Genomic DNA, 21178 nt, shown 5'->3' on the forward strand with positions numbered 1-21178 from the left:
CGTAACACCTGATGATTTTTAACGAAAGTAATATTTGCTCTGAATGTGTTAACCTGAATTAACCTATTAAAGCTGTTCGTTAATTTTTTACATTTTATAAAAGCGACTTAATTCGTCGACCTTCGGCGTGTTCCGCTCGCGCGCATTAAAAGAACATTTTTTAGTTCCCGAATCAAAGTGCCGCCACAAACTGTGTGTTCCACACGGAGGCATTTCGTCAACGGAAAAAAAAACTAACGAGTTTGCGCTGTACTCACAAGGAAGTGCAGAGAAACTGATGCGCTTTTTTGGCTGAGTTGGCTTGTATCGAAAGATTTGTTGTTGTTATTATTCATACGAGCTGAAATAAATAGATTTCAGGGCGCGGAGGGACACTTCGACCCGAGGCGACACGTCACTGCTTTGAAAAATGCCGCGTAGAAAGGTAAGGCAGACACGGAGCCGTTAGAGCAGAGACACACAACAACATCACGTCATAGCTAATGTTAGCCACCGCAGAGGTAAACATGAGGCTGCGTGTGAAGAGCTCTGAGCGCCCGGCAGCTGAAATATGACTCTACGAGATGCCGCTAATAAGCTGCAGGTGTGGGTTGAATATTAATGTTGAACCGAGCTGTGTGTTAGTGTTGTGCTACAAGCCACGCTAGCTCGTGTTTATTGCTGAGCTGTGGGAGTGTGTTTATTGTTTATTAAGTGTTGGCTAAGTGTGAAAAGCTTTGAGGATTTAGACCCGGGTCCGGTTTTTACGAGCTTGGCGGACAGCGTGGAGACACACCGACCTCCGTTAACGTCGGTAACGGTAGCTACAACAGTTTGGAATGGAACAGGCTGTTCTTTGAGTGTATGAGGTATGGGACGCATCAAAACAACGCCGCGATTGGACGGGATCGGGACGAGCGTTGCGTTCATTGGTTCGCCTGTCTCAAACCCCGCCCTCCTCCCTAATGTCATTGGTCGCGTGTAAAGCGCCGAGCCTCTTGTTATGAAGTTGTCAAAAGCGCTTCCATTGAACGCGCGCGTCTGATCCACGCTGTAGTGTGGAGATAGATATTTCTTAAATTTACGTTTTTTTGTGTTTTTTTTTTAGATTTTTGTTACTGTCTATAAAGATTATCATTATAGCTGTTTGTATCCATGGCGTGTACAAACTTATCGTACCGTATTATTGCATGTTATTTCTTGCTGTGTGAATAAAATTTGACAGAGGGAAAAATTACAAAACGAAATAACTGCGGTTGTGAGTAAAATAACAGGCGCACTGAATGGAATACGCATTATTATTCCTCCATTCTATAAAGTGGTAGGTGGCCCTGTGATATCACATATTGGCTGTTATGTCAGAGGACGGAAGTGGGCCCCGATATGTTATTTGTTCAATGCAAATGACATTGGTGGCTACCCACTTGAGTACCCTATCCCCACCCCCCACTCAGCTGGATTTTGAGCCCACATACGCCCTCAGCATCACCCCCATTCATTCCGTGCGGCAGACAGATAGGCAGCCTGCAATTTCGACAAATTCTGCTAATTTTTGCGACATTTGATCACTGGGTCTGTTGTACTGAGTTGGATACAGTCCTTTTTAAACATCTCGTCGACTTAAGTGACTGTGAATAAGCTGAGAATCCACGCGGAAGGTGTCCACAGACGTTGTATCAAATTGGGATTGGTACAGTAGATGCAATCGGTGTGATTAGGTTAAGGGGTTTCACCCATAGTGATGTCGTTTTGGCTAATTTTTAGTATTTATTGACAAGTCCAGAGGAGGTGCGGGATCCGGAGGAGGTGTGGAGAGGTTGATGCTCCTCCCCCAGCATGGGATCTTTGTTGAATTATCCGCTGGTAACAAAAATAACAACACACACGTGTTTAAGTCGAGTTCGTCTCACATGTTGTCTCTAACCGGGGCTGACACGGAACACCACTTGACTTTGTGGTGAAATAACGCCGATTGTGCTGTTGACTTGTGGTTTCGTCTCCAGAGGACAGCCGGCAGCAGCTCGGATGGGACGGAGGACTCGGATTTTTCCGCCGACCTCGAGCACGCCGAAGCTTCCGAGAGCACGCGCAGGCGCAGCAGCACGCGCTTGACTCGCGCGTCACTGCGACTCAGCCAGAGCTCACAAGGTAAACACTTCAGGTTTGTTTTTAAAAAATATGACGTTATGGGAAGTATAAAAGAACACATACACTAATTATGTCGTACAAAGGCAAAACAATAAAGCGTTTGGCGTGAGAGGTTGTAAAATAAGGAACAATATGAGGGACTTTAACATAGAAATGAATTCAGACATACATACATGCTAACGTTTCTGCTGTCTCATAACGGTCTTTAACATATATTAGTAGTGTTGGAAATAGTTGTATTGTGTTTGAGGCAGAATGAATGAATGACAGCATTAGTTATATAAGTTCTCATATGTTTACACATATGTGTGTATAATGATATGGCATATATAACAGGATACAGAGCAGCTCTGTTACCCTGTGTTTACAGGCTCAGTGTAACACTCTACTGCCAACAGGGTATTCAACAGAAGCATTATCATTTGTTCCAGTATATCAGAATGACACCCTTACAGCGCAATTGTATTAGCGTTTCATTGCTGTAAAGCATCACATGTCATAGGGAGAACCTTAGTGTAATTACACCCATTTATCGTACCATTGCCATGGCAACAGTGCACTTTAGGAAGACCTTTCCTTGGCAAACATATAATTAAAGCTGTTTATTCTATAAAGTTGTGCGTTCTATTCAGACAGTTCTACATGTGTATTTGAGTGAGACAGGATGTGTTAATTTGTGGACCTCACAGAGGCCTCCACCCCCCCCCCCCAGACTTCAACAGTTGTTGCAGTAGCTATTATATGTGGGAACCCTGAAGCCTGAATGGGTTCAGGCAGGCTGACCTTCCCCCCACCACAAACACATGAACTCTACTCCCACCCCCCTTGTGACCTCTTTCTGCTGTGGCTGCCAGAGGGGATTTACAGCTGGGAAAGAAAGGCTGACACTATTTCCTCTGCTTTTTGTTACCGAGAGACGTTAGCCACGCCATCACAGTGATCAGACAGACTAAGAAACAGCACAAAGGCTAGTTTTCCTCGAGAAGAAGTGGATTCAGAGGTTCAGTCTTTTTTATGGTGGGATTAGTGTCTTCATGACCATTGAGGCCACACGCAACAAGTAACTCTGTCTTCTTCTTACCATTTTTGTTTTGTTGCCCAGTTACAGTGTGCTCAGGTTTAGTCTTTAAGAAATGTTATTGTATCTGTTTAGTAGACTGTAAAAGTTTTTAGGAGGCAGTTTTTGCAACTAATGACAATTGTCTTTATCATATAATCTGCAGATTTTTTTTTTTTTTTTTTTGATTGTCTGGTGGGGACTGCTAATCATCTAAAACCTGAAGATATTCTGTTTATTATTACTGCTGGAACTAAGACATTTCTGTATTTGTCAATGAAAAATGACAGAAATTATTTGATTATCAGAACATTTGCTAGTTATTTTCTATTTGTCAATCAACCAATCAATTTATTGACTAATCCATGCAAAATTAAGTAAAGGTATGGAAGTATAAGCAGTAAAATCAATCAGAAAGATACTATCCTATCTACAAACTATCCATATCGAGTAGTCATTAAATAATCTTCTTCTCTTCTCATCTCTTCTCTTCTCTTCTCTTCTCTTCTCTTCTCTTCTCTTCTCTTCTCTTCTCTTCTAGATAACTGCAGCTCAGTACGGAGCAGTTCCCCTGCAGCCGGGGGTCTAGACGAAGGCCTGGATTCAGCAGCAGAGTCGGCAGCAGCAGCAGCAGCAGCAGTGGCAGCGTCTGTCTTCTCCTCCGGGCGCAGGGTGACTCGTAGCCAGCAGGGGGCGATAAACTCTGCAGCCAAAAAATACCCACTGCGTCAGAGCAGGTCATCTGGCTCAGACACCGAGGCTAATGGTGAGAACGGTAGTGTTTCCTGTGTATCTTCGAAATTAGATCAGACATTACATTAGGAATGCTTTCAACGTTTATTCTATGAAAAGGAGGGAGAGGACGAAAGGGAGACTGATGAGAGAGTTGAAAAGGAGGCTGGAAGGAAGGGCAGAGAAAAGAAGGAATGACGTGAAGATGAGGTGGACAGGAGGGGTAGGAGGAGGAAGGGCGTCTGTCTGCGTGTTTTCATTCATTGATTCATTCATTATAGTGCTGCTCAGCTAATGTCATGAGGCCTGTCTGTGATCACAGTGTGTTCCTGATTATAAATAATACAAATGTGTCTCAGTACATATCCTTGACTTGTGTTTTGTCACTGGTATGAATGAATTACCTTACAGAGACCTGGTCTGTTGTCTAACTTCAGACACTGTAGGAGGAGGTGATCTGTAACCACTAAAGCAGATCTATCTTAACACTGAGTCATATCGTGAAATAATATTAAGACTGATGCAATGATACACAGTTAATTTAATTCATGAAAATGTTTATATTACAGACATTTTAATCACATCTACGTCGCACAAACCTAGTTTGTTTACACATCACAACATAGTATAGTTAAAATTCTGACAAACTCAAACACAAGGAACGAATCACAGAAAGAACAGATGTTCTGGTACAGCCAAAAAAAAAGTCATCATGCAGGTCATCTCAAAGAGGAAACACAATTTAGTAAAAAAAATGTTTGGCAATGAGGAATTTCTTCTTACATCTTCTTTGCAAATAAAAAAAAATTGTGAATTAAAGTTTTTGAAAATGGAGGCTGAAGCTGGTTCTATTGTGACTGATAAATGTATTGCAATTTTGTCTTTCCCAAGATGCTTATCCTGTCCAGTTTCCAAGTGACAGACAGTGAGAGTTAGGTCCAAATAAAATAAAATAAGTTTTCTCAAAGTTGACTAATAGTTAATTTGTCATAAGTTTGTTAGATATGTAGTATACTTTGTTATTAAATTAACATATCAGTTTACAAACATAGGCAAATAACAACCATTAAGGGCCCTAAACTTGACCCTTGTGGAACACCAGATTTAATGTTAACCTTTTAAATAAGTGGTATTAGGAATGATGTTGGGGTGTAACACACAGTATCGTTTGGGGTGGAGGCTTGCATTTCCCTGACCGGATCTTGAATAGCCTAGTGCTGCAGGAACATCAGTCTTTACTATTGGATTTCTTTGCTGGAAGGTGTTAACTGCACTTGTATGTGGTCACACCTGCAGCCTGCAGAGATTTCCCTTGACAGAGATTTGTGGCAGTATCTTTATCATAAAACATGCATGGCTATTTCGGCTCTGCAGGGATAGATACTGATTGTTATTCACTGAAATGTTCTTTCGGTGGTGCTACGTTTGTTGTGCTGCTGCTGTCCAACACAAGGTAGTTAGTCTACTAACTTTGTACAATGCATCAAAACATAATATTCTGTGTTGTTTGTCCTCAGACAGACAATAAAAAACACCCAATCCATAAGTAAGCTGCAAAAATAGTTCAGTTCCCCATAATTGAATCACGCCTTTAAAATTAGACCATTATGCTGCGTGTTAAGGTGATTATTATCTCTTAGTAAAAAAATAATTTGAAATGTGTGCACGTTTTGACTTCCCTCTTTTAGTTAAATAGACAAACCATAGATTTATGAGACTTATTTCTTTGTCCCGATTGGCTCTGCAGACCTGAAGCAGGGGGCAGACCGCGACGAGACCCCTCCTCGCACCCCGACAGGCAACGCCCCATCCTCAGAGTCTGACATCGAAGTTTCCAGCCCCAGCAACGACCTCGTGTCTTCCAGCAACGATATTGTAGTTTCCCAGGAGGAGGACGAGAGATTGGCCAAAGAGCTGTCGCTCAAAGAGGCCGCCGCCCACGACCTTTCTCACCGGCCCAAACGACGGCGCTTCCACGAGAGCTACAACTTCAACATGAAGTGTCCCACACCTGGGTGCAACTCATTGGGTGAGAGGCACAAAAACTCCCAACAATTTGCACTGGATCAGATGTTCTTCTCCAATGTTCCAACCCTGACCTCTTTTCATTTGTCTCCCTCCACTTTTTTTTTTCTCTTTTACTCTCAGGTCACCTAACAGGGAGACATGAGAGACATTTCTCCATATCGGGATGTCCACTCTACCACAATCTCTCTGCTGATGAATGCAAGGTACACACACACAAATACATATCAACAGGGATTCCAGGGTAAGAAGCAAGTGTGAAGCCATGATACCGAATACTATTTTTAAATCCTCTCACCATTTCATGTGTTCACAATTTCTCCTTATTTTGTTCTTTTTTTTTGACAACTATCTGTCACATTGGAGTACGCATGTGTTACATTTTGTTTCTTCAGTTGCTACTATGTAGCATTCCTAATATTACTGATTAGTTAAAGCAACACCTCAGCCATCACACTGAGGCTGAAAGTCCAGTGCATGGAACTGAAGGAAACCAACAGACTCTAACTGAAGTTGTCAAGCTGTGAAGACTCCAGGAATACAGGAAGTGGTTGCTGTGATGTTTCTGCTGCGGGGGGTGGTTGTGAATCGCTGGTGGTAGACAGTGTTGATGTTTTGTTAGGGTAAGGCATCGACACGCGAGAAACATACTGAGGAGAGGACACTGTCGCATCGCCAGGATGAGAACAGACACTCCACAAGAAGCCAGGTAACACGCAAGCACCCTTACATATAGATGTAAACATGCACACTTGTAAAGCATGGTGACACCAGCTCACACCTAAAACAGACAGACACAGGTACACATGTATGAACCTGTATTCTCTTTATCAACTGAACAGAACAGCTGGATTCAGTTGAAAGATGTGGCTCCTCCTTGATTTCCTCCGTCCAAGTTATTTCATTTTGAAAGTGATGAAGGGCTGCTGTATGTTGAGTCGCAGGGAGTCTGAAAGGACTCGTAGTCTGATGTAGTAATTAGTTTATCTCACAGGAACAGGGCTCATCAGTGATAAAAGACTGTAAATAAGCTAATGTTAGCATCAAAGGCTAGCTTTCATCCGGTATTCCTGGAAAGATATTAAAACATCTCCCCAGAACAGAATAAAAATCATGTGCAAAAGTTAATAAACACAAAATACAGTACAGTACGCATCCACTAAAAAGTAACTCCACAATAACACATTGTTGTTAGCTGATGGAGACAAGATAACATGAAAGGACACGAATAACTAATGCAGAGAAGCTGATTATCTCTGAAATATGAACACATTTTCTACTGTTTTCTCAGCTCAACATGGTAGAGTTTTTCAGATGTGTATATTTATATGAATTTTGTTGTTAGCTCGTTCCCAGCTTGTCAGACAACATTGTAAAATGCGGGAAGATCAAGAAATAAGCTGTTTAAGAGATCATTGTGATTCTTAGAACTGGAAAATGAGTCAAATTAAACCCAGCTCTCTGGCTTATTTTTTCACATGAGCTCTAAATGACAAATTAGAGTAGACCTAGACACTGAATATATCTAGCTCAGGAGTGGTACATGGCCCTGATTCTGTTTCACTGAACCTAGAATGTGATTAGTTTAGCCTCAGTGTAAGCAGATTGCTATCTGTGCGACCACGTTTATTCTGGATCACTCCATATGCACATGGCTGAATCTCAACAGAAGGCAAATTATTTATATACAGATTACATAAGTGTAGATCTCTGTGGGACGCCCGTATCAATTATAAAATCTGTTAACTTACGATTATGAATATTTTATGAATTCCAATTTTGTGTTCATTTTAAAATTTTACAGTGCCATGGATATCATGTAGTAATTTTCTTCTTTAAATTTTTACATTTAAATTCAAGATAGTGATCTGTTTTTTTGTGATCGTTGTCACTCCTCAAAAGATAAAGGGGTGAAAATGAAAGTGCAGAATCTTCTTCGTGTGAGTGTTTGTGTCTTTGTGGTCTCAGGCCCCTACAGAGCGTCAGCTGCGCTACAAGGAGAAGGTGACGGAGCTGAGGAGGAAGAGGAACACTAGCCTCAATAAGGAGCAGAAGGAAAAGTACATGGTAAGTGGCTGAAAAATGGATGAAGAATGGATATGTCCTTCACATACTCGCCTCTTCCACATTATATTTTGAAAGTTTTTCAACTTTCTTCCTCCTGCCAGGATCACCGTCAGAGTCACGGAGCAAGCAGGGAGCCGCTGCTGGAGAACATCACCAGTGACTACGACCTCGAGCTGTTCAGGAAAGCGCAGGCACGTGCCTCGGACGATCTTGTAAGAGAGAAAACTCATCATCACATCCCTCCCTTACTCTTTTCTCCTCCCCTTTCGTTTTTGTCCCCTCCTCTTTTCTGCATTATTCCTCTTCTTCTCTGTTTCAGTCAGCAAACCCTCCTCTGCAGCCACAGGAGGAGTCTGAGATATTTTTGGTAGTTTGGACAATCACTTCCTGTTATTCTGTTTTTTTTTTTTTGGTTTTGTTTTGTTTTTTCTTCTTCTGCTCTGTTACTTTGTGACACGTTCAGATGAAAAGATATTGCTGTTTTCAATCAAACAATCGCACAGATGGTTTTGTGTGTTTGGTCGGCTAAAGGTGGGGTAAGTGATTCTGGAGAAAATCCATGACAGCTCCCATGATAGAGTATGAATAACAACACAGCAAGTAATGTATGTTAGTCATGTAGATGTACAGAGCAAACACAGCAGCTCCAGATAACTCTCCTGCGACCACTCGCTAATATCACAACAGCATATCTTGGAAAACTGGACAACGAGCTCTGTGGGCAAGTAATGTTAGAACACACAAATCCTGGCTGGAATATAAAGTTGATGTTGGGTGGCTCGGTCCAATCCACTTTATTTGTTTCCCATATACAGAGCCAGCGCTGTGTACAACCATCACACACAGAGGCAGACTGTGAGGAGATATACATTGAATTGAAGTGTACTGGAGTAGAATCACATTGCCTTAAATCTCTCACCCCACCTTTAACTACAAACACTGAACACCAGCGTCTGTCTTCTATTTTGATGGTCTTAAATTCACTCGCTCCCAATTCAAGCCCGTAAAGTACGTTTACACAAGAGAGTTTGAAAATGCGGTGGAACCGAAAGTGCACTACATTCACACAAATACTACTACTTGTTTCCTCAATCTATTTTTTCTTTTTATTGTTTTCTGTTTTTGTTTTTCGTGGCCGGTTGCCTCCACTGAGGTTTTCCTGTGATCTTTCCTAACTGTGATCTTTGGTTCACCTGATCCTCTTCCCTGAATAACTCTCTCTTCTTTCTCCTCTCTTTCCTCTGCCTGCTCGTCTGCCCTCTCTTCTTGCCCTCTTTGTACCTTTTCACCATTACCCCATTTCCCTGCCCCTCCTGTCCTGGCCTGTAACAGGAGAAGCTCCGGCTGGCCGGCCAGGTGTCGGAGGGCAGCAACATGATAAAAACCATCGTGTTCGGTCGCTACGAGCTGGACACCTGGTACCACTCTCCGTATCCAGAGGAATACGCCCGCCTGGGGAGGCTCTACATGTGCGAGTTCTGCCTTAAGTATATGAAGAGCCAGACCATCCTGCGCAGGCACATGGTAAAGCAGTTTTTTTCTAGTTTGGGGGAAATCTGCAGGTCCAGCTGTGTGTGAAATCTGTCAGATGTAGCCACATTGCAACGTGTCATGTTCAGAAGATGTGAAAAGAACTGTGATGCAAAATAATGATAAACAACAGATGTCAACAGAATTGAATAAGTAAATGATGGACAGTTAATGTCTTAAACACTTCATTGTATTTAACGGTTTATCTAAAAACAATTCTCGTTTTCACGCTTAACATTATTATCAACTGTGTCATGCGAGGGCAGCACAGTGGTGCAGTGGTTAGCACTGTCACCTCACAGCAAGGAGGTTCTGGGTTCAAACCCAGTGTGGAGTTTGCGTGTTCTCCCCCGTGTCTGGAATGTCTCTGTGAATTGAATTGTCTCTCCGTGTTGGCCCTAAGATGAACTGTGTGTGATTTGTACCCCGCCTCTCGCCCAATATCAGCTGTGTTTGGTTCCAGCCCCCCACGACCTTGATGAGGATAAGTGGTCGAGCAAAAGAAATGAATACATTTTATTAAATAGTTAGAAACACTGACTTAAAGGACCAGTGTGTGGGATTTAGTGGCATGTAGCAGTGTAGTTGCTGATTGCAACCTCCTCGGCTTCCTAGTGTGAAGGAAAAACTACAGTGAAGAATGAAAGGCCAGAGGTAGAGCCAGTTTGTCTGCCAAGACAGGTGATTTTCAGGCGATTAATAACTAAACACATAATTATGAATATTGTATTCCATTTCAGCCATATTCTGTAATAGAGCCCACTAAATTCAGGACAGTGCAGTGAATTTTTTGTTTGTGCAGATCTGAACAGGGTGGACCTGTGAACCTGCAGTTCCTCCTGGTGAAAGTATATGTGACTCATCTGCATGTCCAGTGTCAGAAGAATACAGAATAGGGCTAATGTTATACACCGTCATGTCTGTCTCCTAATTGTGATGAATGAGTTTGATGAATAGTTTCACAAATTCCAAGAGCTTCACGTTTAAAACAGAGATAAATCATCTGAAATTCAGTTCAGAAATGTTGATAATGCCGTGGTACCAAAAGGTGTTATTGGTTATTTAATGTTAGACCTGCAGAAAAATTGTTTTTACTATAAGGTTTACAGATTCTGGACTCCAGAGCTATACACTTTACAATGTGTTAGGAAGTTTCAGTTGTTTTTTGATGATCGGTTTTCTTGCTCTCTCAATCATCTCACGTTTCACTAAGGGAAAACACAATGCTTTGAATTCTTCCAGGTGTGGTTAGAAAGCGGTTCTTTATCTTAGTAAAATGTCTCTGATCAAGAAGCAGAATTATAGATAGAAGCCTCCAGTGAGTGACGCTGAAGCATTAAAGTCAAAATGGACTGTGGCACAAAATGAGTCTGGGCTATTGCCTTAGTTCAAAGTATAACCTCACTATCTCAGTGCCTAAGGCTATTCATAATTGTATTCCTGAACCTCGCAGACTCTATTTAGATTCTGATGCAGTTCACATTGTTTCTATATTGGAGTGAGAGAAACGAGTAGAGGACGCAGTGCTCTGCTGAGTGACTCAGAGGTTTGGAGCTGGGATGTCAAACATATGGCCACAACACTGTTATCTTCATTAGACTGTAGCAGTTTTTTGCAATTAAATTTTAAAAAGAGAATTAAAAACATCGACGTCAAGAAAAACAGCCCACCAGGATTAAAACCGGCGGTGTAAAGAGGCATGCCACGATTTTACACATAAAAGTCTGTTAAAGAGGAGGGCATTCATCAGGAAGGGACAAAGGAGGAGAAGTCAGAACAACTTTACCTCTTATGCTTTGCTTTTGACCATTCTTCTTCAGTGTAGAGATGTGAACTGAACCTTAAAAATGAAGATTTTAGGCCCAGCACGACCATGATGTGAAACTAAAAGTAAATATTTCTAATTGTTTCCTCTTGTCTCCATTGTGTAAAGGCTAAGTGTGTGTGGAAGCACCCTCCAGGTGACGAGATCTACAGGAAGGGGAACATCTCTGTCTTTGAGGTGGATGGAAAGAAGAACAAGGTAAAAGAGTGCTGTGTGACCTTCCCCACGAATTATCAGGCCCCATGTCAGAACATTTTAGTGTTCTTATCCTAAACCTCTGTTTGTTTTTAACTTGAATCTTTCCAGTTAGACTCCACAAACTCTCGTAACTGCACAGACTGGTCAGAAATGCTGTTGATGTTGTTCTTTAAAATAATCAATGCTCTGTCTTCATAAATCGTATGTAGCAGTGTCAGTAATCGTATTTGGAAACTGGAAACAAGTAGAAAATATTAATACAGCTGCCCATGATCTGTCATCTGACAGGATGACTTGACATGAAATTAGATATTAAAAAACATCCTTCCGAAGCAAAGCGGCTCATGTGTTAGATGGGAGGCAGAAGTGATGTCATACTGTGGAGTGCGACAGAGGACCTAACCCTGAACAGAGATCTGCACAAGGCAGCTGTAGAGATTTTATGAACTGTAAAAGTTGTTGTGGCATAAAAAAATATATATATTTTGCATTAAATGTGTTTTACTTGTATATTTTATTTAAAGTTGCATGTATAATAAACTCAGTGAATTCAGATTCAAGTGTCAGATAAATGCTTTTCCTCTTGTGGAGGGAGCTGTCTGAAAATCTGGTGACACTTTCTATGATGCCATGTTCATAATGCACCATAAACATATTTTTGATGGATCATATTGTGCTCACAGCAATGTATGATTATCCATTATGAAGTATTTACCCTATACCTAACCTACTAGTACTTTATAACAATAATAATAACATATTGTGATGCCCATGTCTGTAATGCATTATAATCACATAATATAAATATAAATAAATAAATAAAAAAAAATAAAAAATAACTATGTTTATAGTGCTTTACATTGCATGGACATAATTGGTAAATTAGGTTATGAACAGTATTAAAGAGACGTGATGCTGCCTTCAGGGCCCTTTCCTCTGATTGGCTGTGAATGTAAAAAAACAGCGCTCATAGTTGTGTCTGACCTTTTTTAACTGATTGTTGTGGCTGAAAGACTCTTCTACCTAATGAGATTTACATCTCTGTGTGTGTGTGTGTGTGTGTGTGTGTGTGTGTGTGTGTGTGAGAGAGAGAGAGAGAGAGAGGGAGAGAGAGAGAGAGAGAGATTAACTAGTTGTGTTTCTTGTAAACTTTAAAAAACTACAATGTCTCTGACGCTCCTCTTTACAGATTTACTGTCAGAACTTGTGTCTGCTGGCAAAACTCTTCCTTGACCACAAGACTCTGTATTATGACGTCGAGCCTTTCCTCTTCTACGTCATGACAGAAGCTGACAACACAGGCTGCCATCTAGTTGGATACTTCTCCAAGGTAACCTACTACAAAAAACCTTTTTGGAAGTTAGGAAATATTAAGCAACTTTCCAAAATGTCCTCATTCCTCACTGGATCAGATAGTGGTTTTCATTTTGAGATGCTGTGGAACAACACCTGTATATTCCTTAAGAAAGTTTGTTTTCCTTCTGCTGAAGCTGAATTTAAACAATACGAGTTCAGCATGTTCTGATACAAGTTTGTACAGTATGTAATATCTGTCATGTTGGTTTGAGAGTGAACTGTTGATGTGCACAAACACCGATTAGGTGGTTCTGAACTGATATTTTGATTATTGCATATGCCCCCCGGGACAGGATTTAATATTTAATTCTGTGTGTACACGTCTGAGTTTTTCTTCACTCAGTTTCAAGGTATGAAAAGGACGTGAGCATATATCCTCTTCCTGTATAAATACCAGTAACCTCCAATTCAAAAATATTAGTCCTGATAAAAAGGCATGGGTTTGTGTTCACAGATTTAATATTCTCCTTCCACAGGAGAAGAACTCGTTCCTGAACTACAACGTTTCCTGCATCCTCACCATGCCACAGTACATGAGGCAGGGCTATGGCAAGATGCTCATAGACTTCAGTGAGTACTGGCAAACTGTGTGTGTGTTCCTCTGTGTGTGTTTGAGTCCACTCGTAAACACTGGCCAAAGGGATTGTGCACAGAACAACAGCAGCAGATTTAGGAGGCTGTCTGAAGCGCTTGCTCATCTGAGGAAACCTGTGCATGCTGTTGTTATTTTATCCAGCTATGAAAATCATTCTTTTTTTTTATTACATTGTATTTCTGTGTCCTCATTTCTTATTTATGTAGCCAATGAAATGCTCTGATCTGTCCTCAAAGGTTACCTGTTGTCCAAGGTGGAGGAGAAGGTGGGTTCACCTGAACGCCCCCTGTCTGACTTGGGCCTTATCAGCTACCGGAGTTACTGGAAGGAGGTGCTGCTGCGCTACCTGAACAACTTTCAGGGCAAGGAGATCTCCATCAAAGGTCAGAATAAAATACTCAAAAGAGACCGGATATATTTGGACCACAAAGAGCCCACGCAGTTTTTGATAGTGTGCGTGTTTAAATGTGCATACATGCATTCATGCGTGTCGAGATTCGTAAATGGATCAGAGAGCGCTGAGGCCAGTCCAAGTCGGTGTTCAGGTGATTTCGAGTGATTTCGATTTTCGGTGACTTCAAGTCATCCCAAACATTCAGCGCTCTGAGAGAACATCCCGCTGAGTCATTTTATGTTTCTGCTGACTGAAGACAGAAACAAGCCTGTAAGTCACACAGCGCTGCTTTGATTCAGTGCTAACACGCTCACAAGAATGACAGCAGTGTTGAGCAGGTTTCATGTTTACCATCTTTGCTTAGCATGTTAGCATAGCGAACATGTGCAGGCTCATGTCATTAGCTTTGCAGAGTCACATTCAGAGTTATGACAATTCATAAGTCACATTATGATTCATCCTCTGGGCATCATGAATATTTCACAGCATTTCATCCTGTAGTCGTGAGATGTTTCAGTCTGGAGCCGTGCAGCCAACACGCCTAAAAGTTGGTGATGGTACAGTGTTTGCTGTGACATCATCGCTTTAAACTGCTGATGTCATTGAACACACCAGCAGGTGACATCAGGGGCTGCTGTGGCTCAGGTGGAAGAGTGGGTCATCTGGTAATCGGAGGAGATATGCAACCCTCATCTGATGGCTGTGACGTCAGTGTGTGGTATTCAGAGGCGTCTTACTGAGAATGAAATGTGCCCTCTGAACATCGAGTGTTTCTCAGTGCATCTCTGAGGTCTAACAAACATGTTCAATGCATCTCCTTCCTCCTACACTAGTTTAAAAAAAAGCATCTTTTATATTGCGATTGTTAACACCCATGATTTCCTTCTTCTTCATTGCCTTTATTTTTGCTACTTTCTATTTTTTGTGTTTCTGCCACTGACTGTGAAACCCATCGACTATTGTCTGACAAGGATTTTTCCTCTGGGGACAACAGCCAGTGTTTCTGGACTTTTGTAGCCAACAGATCACAGAGACAAGACTTATATCTGCACATGAATTTGAAAAGGACAATAAAAAAACAAAATCATTGTGGGGAGATGAACAATGGGTTCTGAGTAGATTTGCATTTCTGTCTGTGTGTTCCACCTCTTCTGCTCTCTACATGAACTGGTGCAACCAAAACTTTAGACTACAAACAAACAGACACAAACTTCTGCTTCCAGTGCCAAAATCTCTTGCCTACAGATTCTGCTTTCATATGAATGATGATGATGATGATGATCTAACATCTAAGCACAGCTGTGAAATGTTCAGTTAGCGTTGTGGTCGGTTCCGCTGATCTTGGCCGTTCATGACAATGATTGTGATTCCACCAGAAGAACCACGAGTTTCTCAGTCATTACTGTAAAAACAGACCAGTGGAATCCTGGACGCATTGGTGTCCCTGCATTCGTGCTCAATACAGACAAAAGGTTGACCCACTTGTAAAAGTATTGTTCCAGAGTACTACTACTGATCACAAAGTTGTGTGCTGTCTTAAAGCTGTTGGACGTGCCTTAAGAATGATTTGAATTAAGACCAGTATAAGAATGAGCTGATCTCCAGGAGTTTTCTCAAACTGAATGGAGTTAAGCCGTGACTGTGTTCATTTACTGACAGGCAGAGTTTTAAGTATTTAACGTCTTAGCTGATCACTGACCCATTATGAATATGACAGCACTAATTATAAATGCCACAGTTTGCAAAGTGGAGATCCTCGATATAGATCATTTCAGCTGACAACTCCAGCTGGAAACACAATGTTGCTCTTAGTTTTCGATGAGTTGCTGTTCACAGATAACTTTAATTCACTGCAATTCAAAAATCTGTTTGTCACATTAAATAAAGCGATCGTCAAATAAAAAAAAAAAGCTCAGGCAGCAACCACGACTGTGTGAAGAACGAGAGTAGTTGAGTAATAACACTGTGTTCCTGCCTGTCTGAGCCTCTTTTTGTCCTCCTTTTCTTTCCATCTTGTTTCTTTCTACATTTCTGCATTTTATTTTGAATGTAGGAATTAAAAAAAACCTTGTCAGTCATGTCAGTCTGCATTCAAGATGTTCTCACTCTTACTGCCATGATTGGATCGCTCTGCCTCTGCCGTTCTCTGCTGCGCCTGGACACATTAGCAAACATTGTCCGTACTAGTTTTGTCATCACAAACCTTTTGATTAGTTTGAACCGCACCGCTGGGTTTGCACATTTTATGAAGAGCAATGACGGCACTCGTGCTGTATCTAAAATCTGCTGCTGCCGATTTTTCCCTTATTGCTTCTGATCAGCTCAGATATTTGATCTAATTCCACCTTTGGTTTATTACCAAACACATGCAAAACTAATGACATTCCCATCAGCGTCACGTGTACGCGTGATGCTGTTGTCAGCATTTTTAAGCAGTACTTTGACATTTTGGGAAATGTGCTTATTTGCTTTCGTGTTGAGAGTTAGATAACTCAAGCTCCAAGGAAGTCACCAGCCAAGAAATAATAGCGATAGTAAAGTTGTGTCGTATCGTTGTCTTGTCGTTTTTACACTCTTACACCATCAGACAGAATCAAGCCAACTGCAGAGGCCGCGTCATTGGTGTGTATGAATTGAATGATTAGCTCCTAAAAACTGATGCATGGCAGCTAATGCAATCAGTGTATAAATTTGTGTGAACGGGTGAATGAGATATGTAAAAGCGCCTTAGAAAGCTTCAGCCTCACAGAGCAGCCAGCTTGGCTGTGGACTCTGCAGGAGTATTCTTAACCAGACAGCCCTCAGCCCATCACCCTGACCTCCCTTTGCCCTGCTCTCGTGTTGCAGAGATCAGTCAGGAGACGGCAGTGAACCCAGTGGACATCGTCAGCACGCTGCAGTCCCTCCAGATGCTGAAATACTGGAAAGGAAAACATTTGGTTTTAAAGAGACAGGTGAGAAACAAATCATGTTTCTCATTTTAAGTTTCAAACTCTTATTACCATGTACTAAAAACAAGCACGTTCCAGCCAACTAAGGTGCATTTTTCTTTCTATAGGACCTCATCGACGACTGGAAGGCCAAGGAGACTAAACGCGGTAATGGCAAGACCATCGACCCCGCAGCCTTAAAATGGACGCCACCTAAAGGGACGTAGAGGAGCTTCCTTTCACACTGCTAACCCAAAACACACACACGCAGACAGATCCTCTACCGTACACTGGCATGCTCACAGACTCTGAGCCTAAACACACACAAACACACACTCTTGTACAAAACTTTTTCAGCAGCCACAGCACAGTCAGTCACTTAGAGAGTGAGACGTTACTCTGGGTTCAGCAGTCACTGTCACGGCTTGGGAAACTGACTCCAGTCCAACAAATCCAACATTTACTCACTAAATGCACAAAACTTCATCAGAAAGAAGAAAACACAGATTAAAATGATATGATACGAATGTAATGATAAAATATGGGTACCAAGCGGTAGTCAGATTTAGAGAAAAGTGACTCTTTATTCAAGTGATTATTTATTTCCTGTCTTTTTTGTGTATTTAGTATTGAACATATATTATTGAATGTGTCCATGGAAGACACACAGGAGTTTCAGGCTCTTGTCCAACATAAAGTATGACTAAAATGATAAAAGTAATTAGCGTCGTGATGTCAGTCTTTGTACATTCACTGCTGACATCTCCTCAACCTCATCCGTCATGTGAAAAGTGAAAGTAATTCTGCGTCGTTTCCTCCCAGACACTTGATTTAGCGCGGAGCACCAGACTCGCCCCGCTAATCCAATCTGCGACAGCCGATGTTCAACACGCGCCGCGTCTCGCTCTGTTCTCGAGACACAACGCAGGTCCAGCAGCACATCAACTCACTCGACGTGTTTCGGCAGACACAGAGCAGCTGGCTGCGATTAAACTGGACGCGGCCCGGGCGCATGAAGCTTCTAGAAATAGGAGTCTGGTGCAAACAGCGAGTTCCAACACAGACTACAGAATGATTTCAATTTTTTTCTATGAGAGTTAGGAGGAAATGGAAAGGGATGAAAAATGTTACTATGTTTAATAATTCCTGTGAACAAAATACGACCTCACATTAACTGCTTTGTATGACGCACCCCATCAAGCGCAGACTTTTAAACTGGTTTGCAGAGGTGTCTTTTAGTGTAAGAAAGAGGTGTGAGTGGACAAACATTTTTCTGACATTGACAGTGACTGTGTGAACCCAGAGCTAATCAATAACTCCTCATCTGTCTCACACACACACACACACACACACATTGTGTCCAGTATTTAACCCGTCGCATCAGTCAAGCGGGTAGTCAGGAAGCTATAGCTGCCATTGGCTATGTTTGGACCGTGTTATGTTACCAGGATTGGACTTTGTTACCACCTCTCTCCTCTTTCTTTTTTTTTCTCCATCTTCTATCGTAGTGACGGCTGTGTTGTTTAATGTCTACCACTGGATTCTCAACAGTGAAGGTACACAAGGGATGTCAGCTGATGGGAGTTCTCTGTGTCCTTTCTTTTTATTAAAGTTCTCAATGATATTTTATACTTTTTCTACCTCTAAGGTTTACCACTGTACAAAAGCTAGAACGGCCCATTTTAAGCTTCTTTTGTTTTCTTTTTTTTTAATTGTTTGATTCTGTGTCAATGTGTGAAACTATGTAGCTGTGTTCAGCCAAGCAAGTGTTTTTGTTTTTTACTAGATTTAAAAAAAAAAAATGCTATTTATATTCTTAAAAAATATGTTAACTGTGTAGAACGTAAAAGACAAAGTCTGGTAGAGGAACGTCTACTCCGTAGGAGCAGCTCCCATGTGAATATAAATATTTATCTCAAAGTTTTACGTAGAAATGAATGTGTATAGAAGCTCTTGAAAGGTACAGGAGAGAGACTCCAAGACTTTCATCAACACCCCCCCCCCCCCAATAAAAACAATGACTCAGTCATTTTCGTTTCAAACATGTCCAGTAATCAAAAAGTGACACATGACTGAATCGTACACATTGCACCATAATTGCTGCTGCAGTTGATGCATCATTGCAGCATAAAAACACAAGAAAAGCACAACCTTTTTGTGTAAGACTAGTAAAGAATGTCGACAGGGAGTCATTTTTGTCGTATTTTATTGTTCTTTACAGCCCACTGTGTTTGTTTGAAAACATGTTTCATTTTATTGACAATCTCCATATTTATTGATTTGGATCAATGTGTTATTTTTGTAACCAGCATTTAACATTAGATATGTTTAAAGGATAGTTTGGCATTGTGGGAAATACACATATTCGCCAAGAGTTGAATGAGAAGATCGACACCACTCTGGTGTCTGTGTGTTAAATACGAAGTCATAGCCAGAGGTTGGTTAGCTTAGCTTAGCACAAAGACTGGAAACAGCTAGCCTGGCTTCAGCACATCAGCCCATGTTGTTGTCTTTTTTGTACAGATTGAGCTTTCAGGGTACTTGTAGGTGGATTTCACCTTTGTACAGAGCTAGGTTAGCTGTTTCCATTATTTATGCTAAGCTAAGATAACCAGCTATTTGCAGTAGCTACATATTTACTGTCCAGACATGCGAGTGGTGTCAATCCGTTCATTTAACTCCGAGCAAGAAGGCAAACAAGTGTATTTCCCCAAGACGCTGAGCTGTTCCTTTAATCGTTGTGCATAAGCTTGGACAGCAGTTGGTTGTGAAATTGGAGGTGTGTGGCCAACAATGTCCGATTGAATCAGCTATTTTTATTCTCTGATGCTATTTTGTTTTGTAGCTTTTGTGTCACAGTTTCATTTCAGCGTGGAGGAATCTTCCTCCCTCACAGCCTCGAGTTACATTTGCTTTTCTCGTGTTGCCTTTAAATGCTGTAAGGTTGAAGATGTTTTTCTTTGTATTGTCTCGTGACGTTTTTCTTTCTACCATCTGTGGATTTTATTTATCTGTTTTACATGTTGTGTGTTTTCTCTAACCCTGTGGAAGCTTCGCCTGCCTTCTTTTGGGTCTTACATAAAGAGGTTCAGGAGTCACGTCACTGACTGACAGACTTCCAGTCAATACAAACAGGACTACATTTATCCTTTTAGCACCTTAACTCAATAAACTTCTGCAATGTGCTACTAACCAAAATTACCCATGACTCATCAGTGTACAGTTTATTCTTTTTTTTGGCCAATTCATAAGTGCATTTACAGGAAAGTGGACTTACTTTTTGAAAGACTTCCAAAAGAAAAATATGTCCTAAAAACATAACTCTTGATGACGACTGGGCTAATTTAGTTCTCGACTGTACTTTTTTAGTTATAGTTATGTTGAGATATTACTTGCGTAGGTGAGATTTGTACTTTTACGTTTAACGCTCACAGTTGCAGAGATCGTTTTTTCAGTTGAAAGGGCCCATTAAACCATAAATGACAACACTTAGTCAAAAAACACCCCTGGAATGTGTTAGACATCACCGATTGATTCGTATTTATTGTGAAAATAGTTTTTTTTCTCTCGTTTATTTTTTGTTCCTGGTGTCTTGTAGTTTTTCTTTGCCAGTGGCAGCTATAGATGGGTAGCACCTTGCTGGTTATTAACACGTCTGAATAATGTCACAGTTACTTAGAAAACCCAGAGGCATTCCTTCACCTTTCACCAGTGAGTTGTTGTAGTACTGCAGCACTTCACCGCACACTGCTTCCTATTTAAACGACGCACTGAAAGCAGAGACAGACAAAAGTAGCGAGGCGTTGATATGTAGCTCAGTTGTGCTTTTGTACTTGCTTCTCCTCCCCTTCCTTCCTCTTCAATAAATGAAAATTGTGAAAACATGTCGAGATTTGTCTGATGTGTTGGGTATGTAGGGTGTAGCTGTTTCCCTGGTGTGCACTGTAAAAAAAAAAAAAAAAGTCAGCTGTGGAATTTTACCATAATGAATACAGTATAACCTTTTCTAATATTACAGTAAATAATGCTGATTTCACGTTAAGGTTTTATTCCATATTTTAAAATGTCAGATTTTAAATTTAAAATAAGATTTTACAGTCTGAACCATGACAGTAAAAGCCCGTAAAATATTTTTTTAAATATTCCATTGTTTTATTGTACAGTTAATGTTCTACCATTTTATTTTGTATAAATTCCTTTAATATAGTGTATAAATAATGGTTTTAAAACATGGCTGTGTCATGATGTATTTTACGGTCTTTTACGGACATGGTTTAGCAGTTTTTCACTGTGAAGTCTACAGACATATTTTACAGCGTTGGGTTTACTGGAAAGACTTCGA

The 21178-nt window shown here is 41.0% G+C and overlaps 1 protein-coding gene across 4 annotated transcripts; it reads left to right on the forward strand.

Moving 5' to 3' along the window:
• The first annotated feature begins 238 nt into the window (after positions 1-238).
• Positions 239-20720, forward strand: LOC104931115 (histone acetyltransferase KAT7). Of its 4 annotated transcripts, none has more exons than XM_010746043.3 (15): positions 239-424; positions 1983-2127; positions 3726-3950; positions 5664-5945; positions 6065-6147; positions 6564-6650; positions 7910-8008; positions 8110-8220; positions 9341-9532; positions 11472-11561; positions 12751-12891; positions 13394-13487; positions 13749-13895; positions 16754-16860; positions 16965-20037. In XM_010746043.3, exons 1-15 carry the CDS (start codon positions 410-412, stop codon positions 17061-17063), a joined length of 1917 nt encoding a protein of 638 aa, XP_010744345.2. In that variant the 5' UTR covers positions 239-409; the 3' UTR covers positions 17064-20037. The 4 variants fall into 4 exon arrangements, with proteins under 4 accessions (XP_010744345.2, XP_019117245.1, XP_010744344.2 ...); XM_019261700.2 differs by lacking the exon at positions 239-424 and adding an exon at positions 443-583 and having other exon boundaries at positions 8110-8199; positions 16965-20720; XM_010746042.3 differs by lacking the exon at positions 239-424 and adding an exon at positions 444-583 and having other exon boundaries at positions 16965-20720.
• Positions 20721-21178: the final 458 nt, after the last annotated feature.

The sequence above is a fragment of the Larimichthys crocea genome, chromosome XII (assembly GCF_000972845.2).
Source record: "Larimichthys crocea isolate SSNF chromosome XII, L_crocea_2.0, whole genome shotgun sequence".
In the NCBI taxonomy this organism is placed as follows: domain Eukaryota; kingdom Metazoa; phylum Chordata; class Actinopteri; family Sciaenidae; genus Larimichthys; species Larimichthys crocea.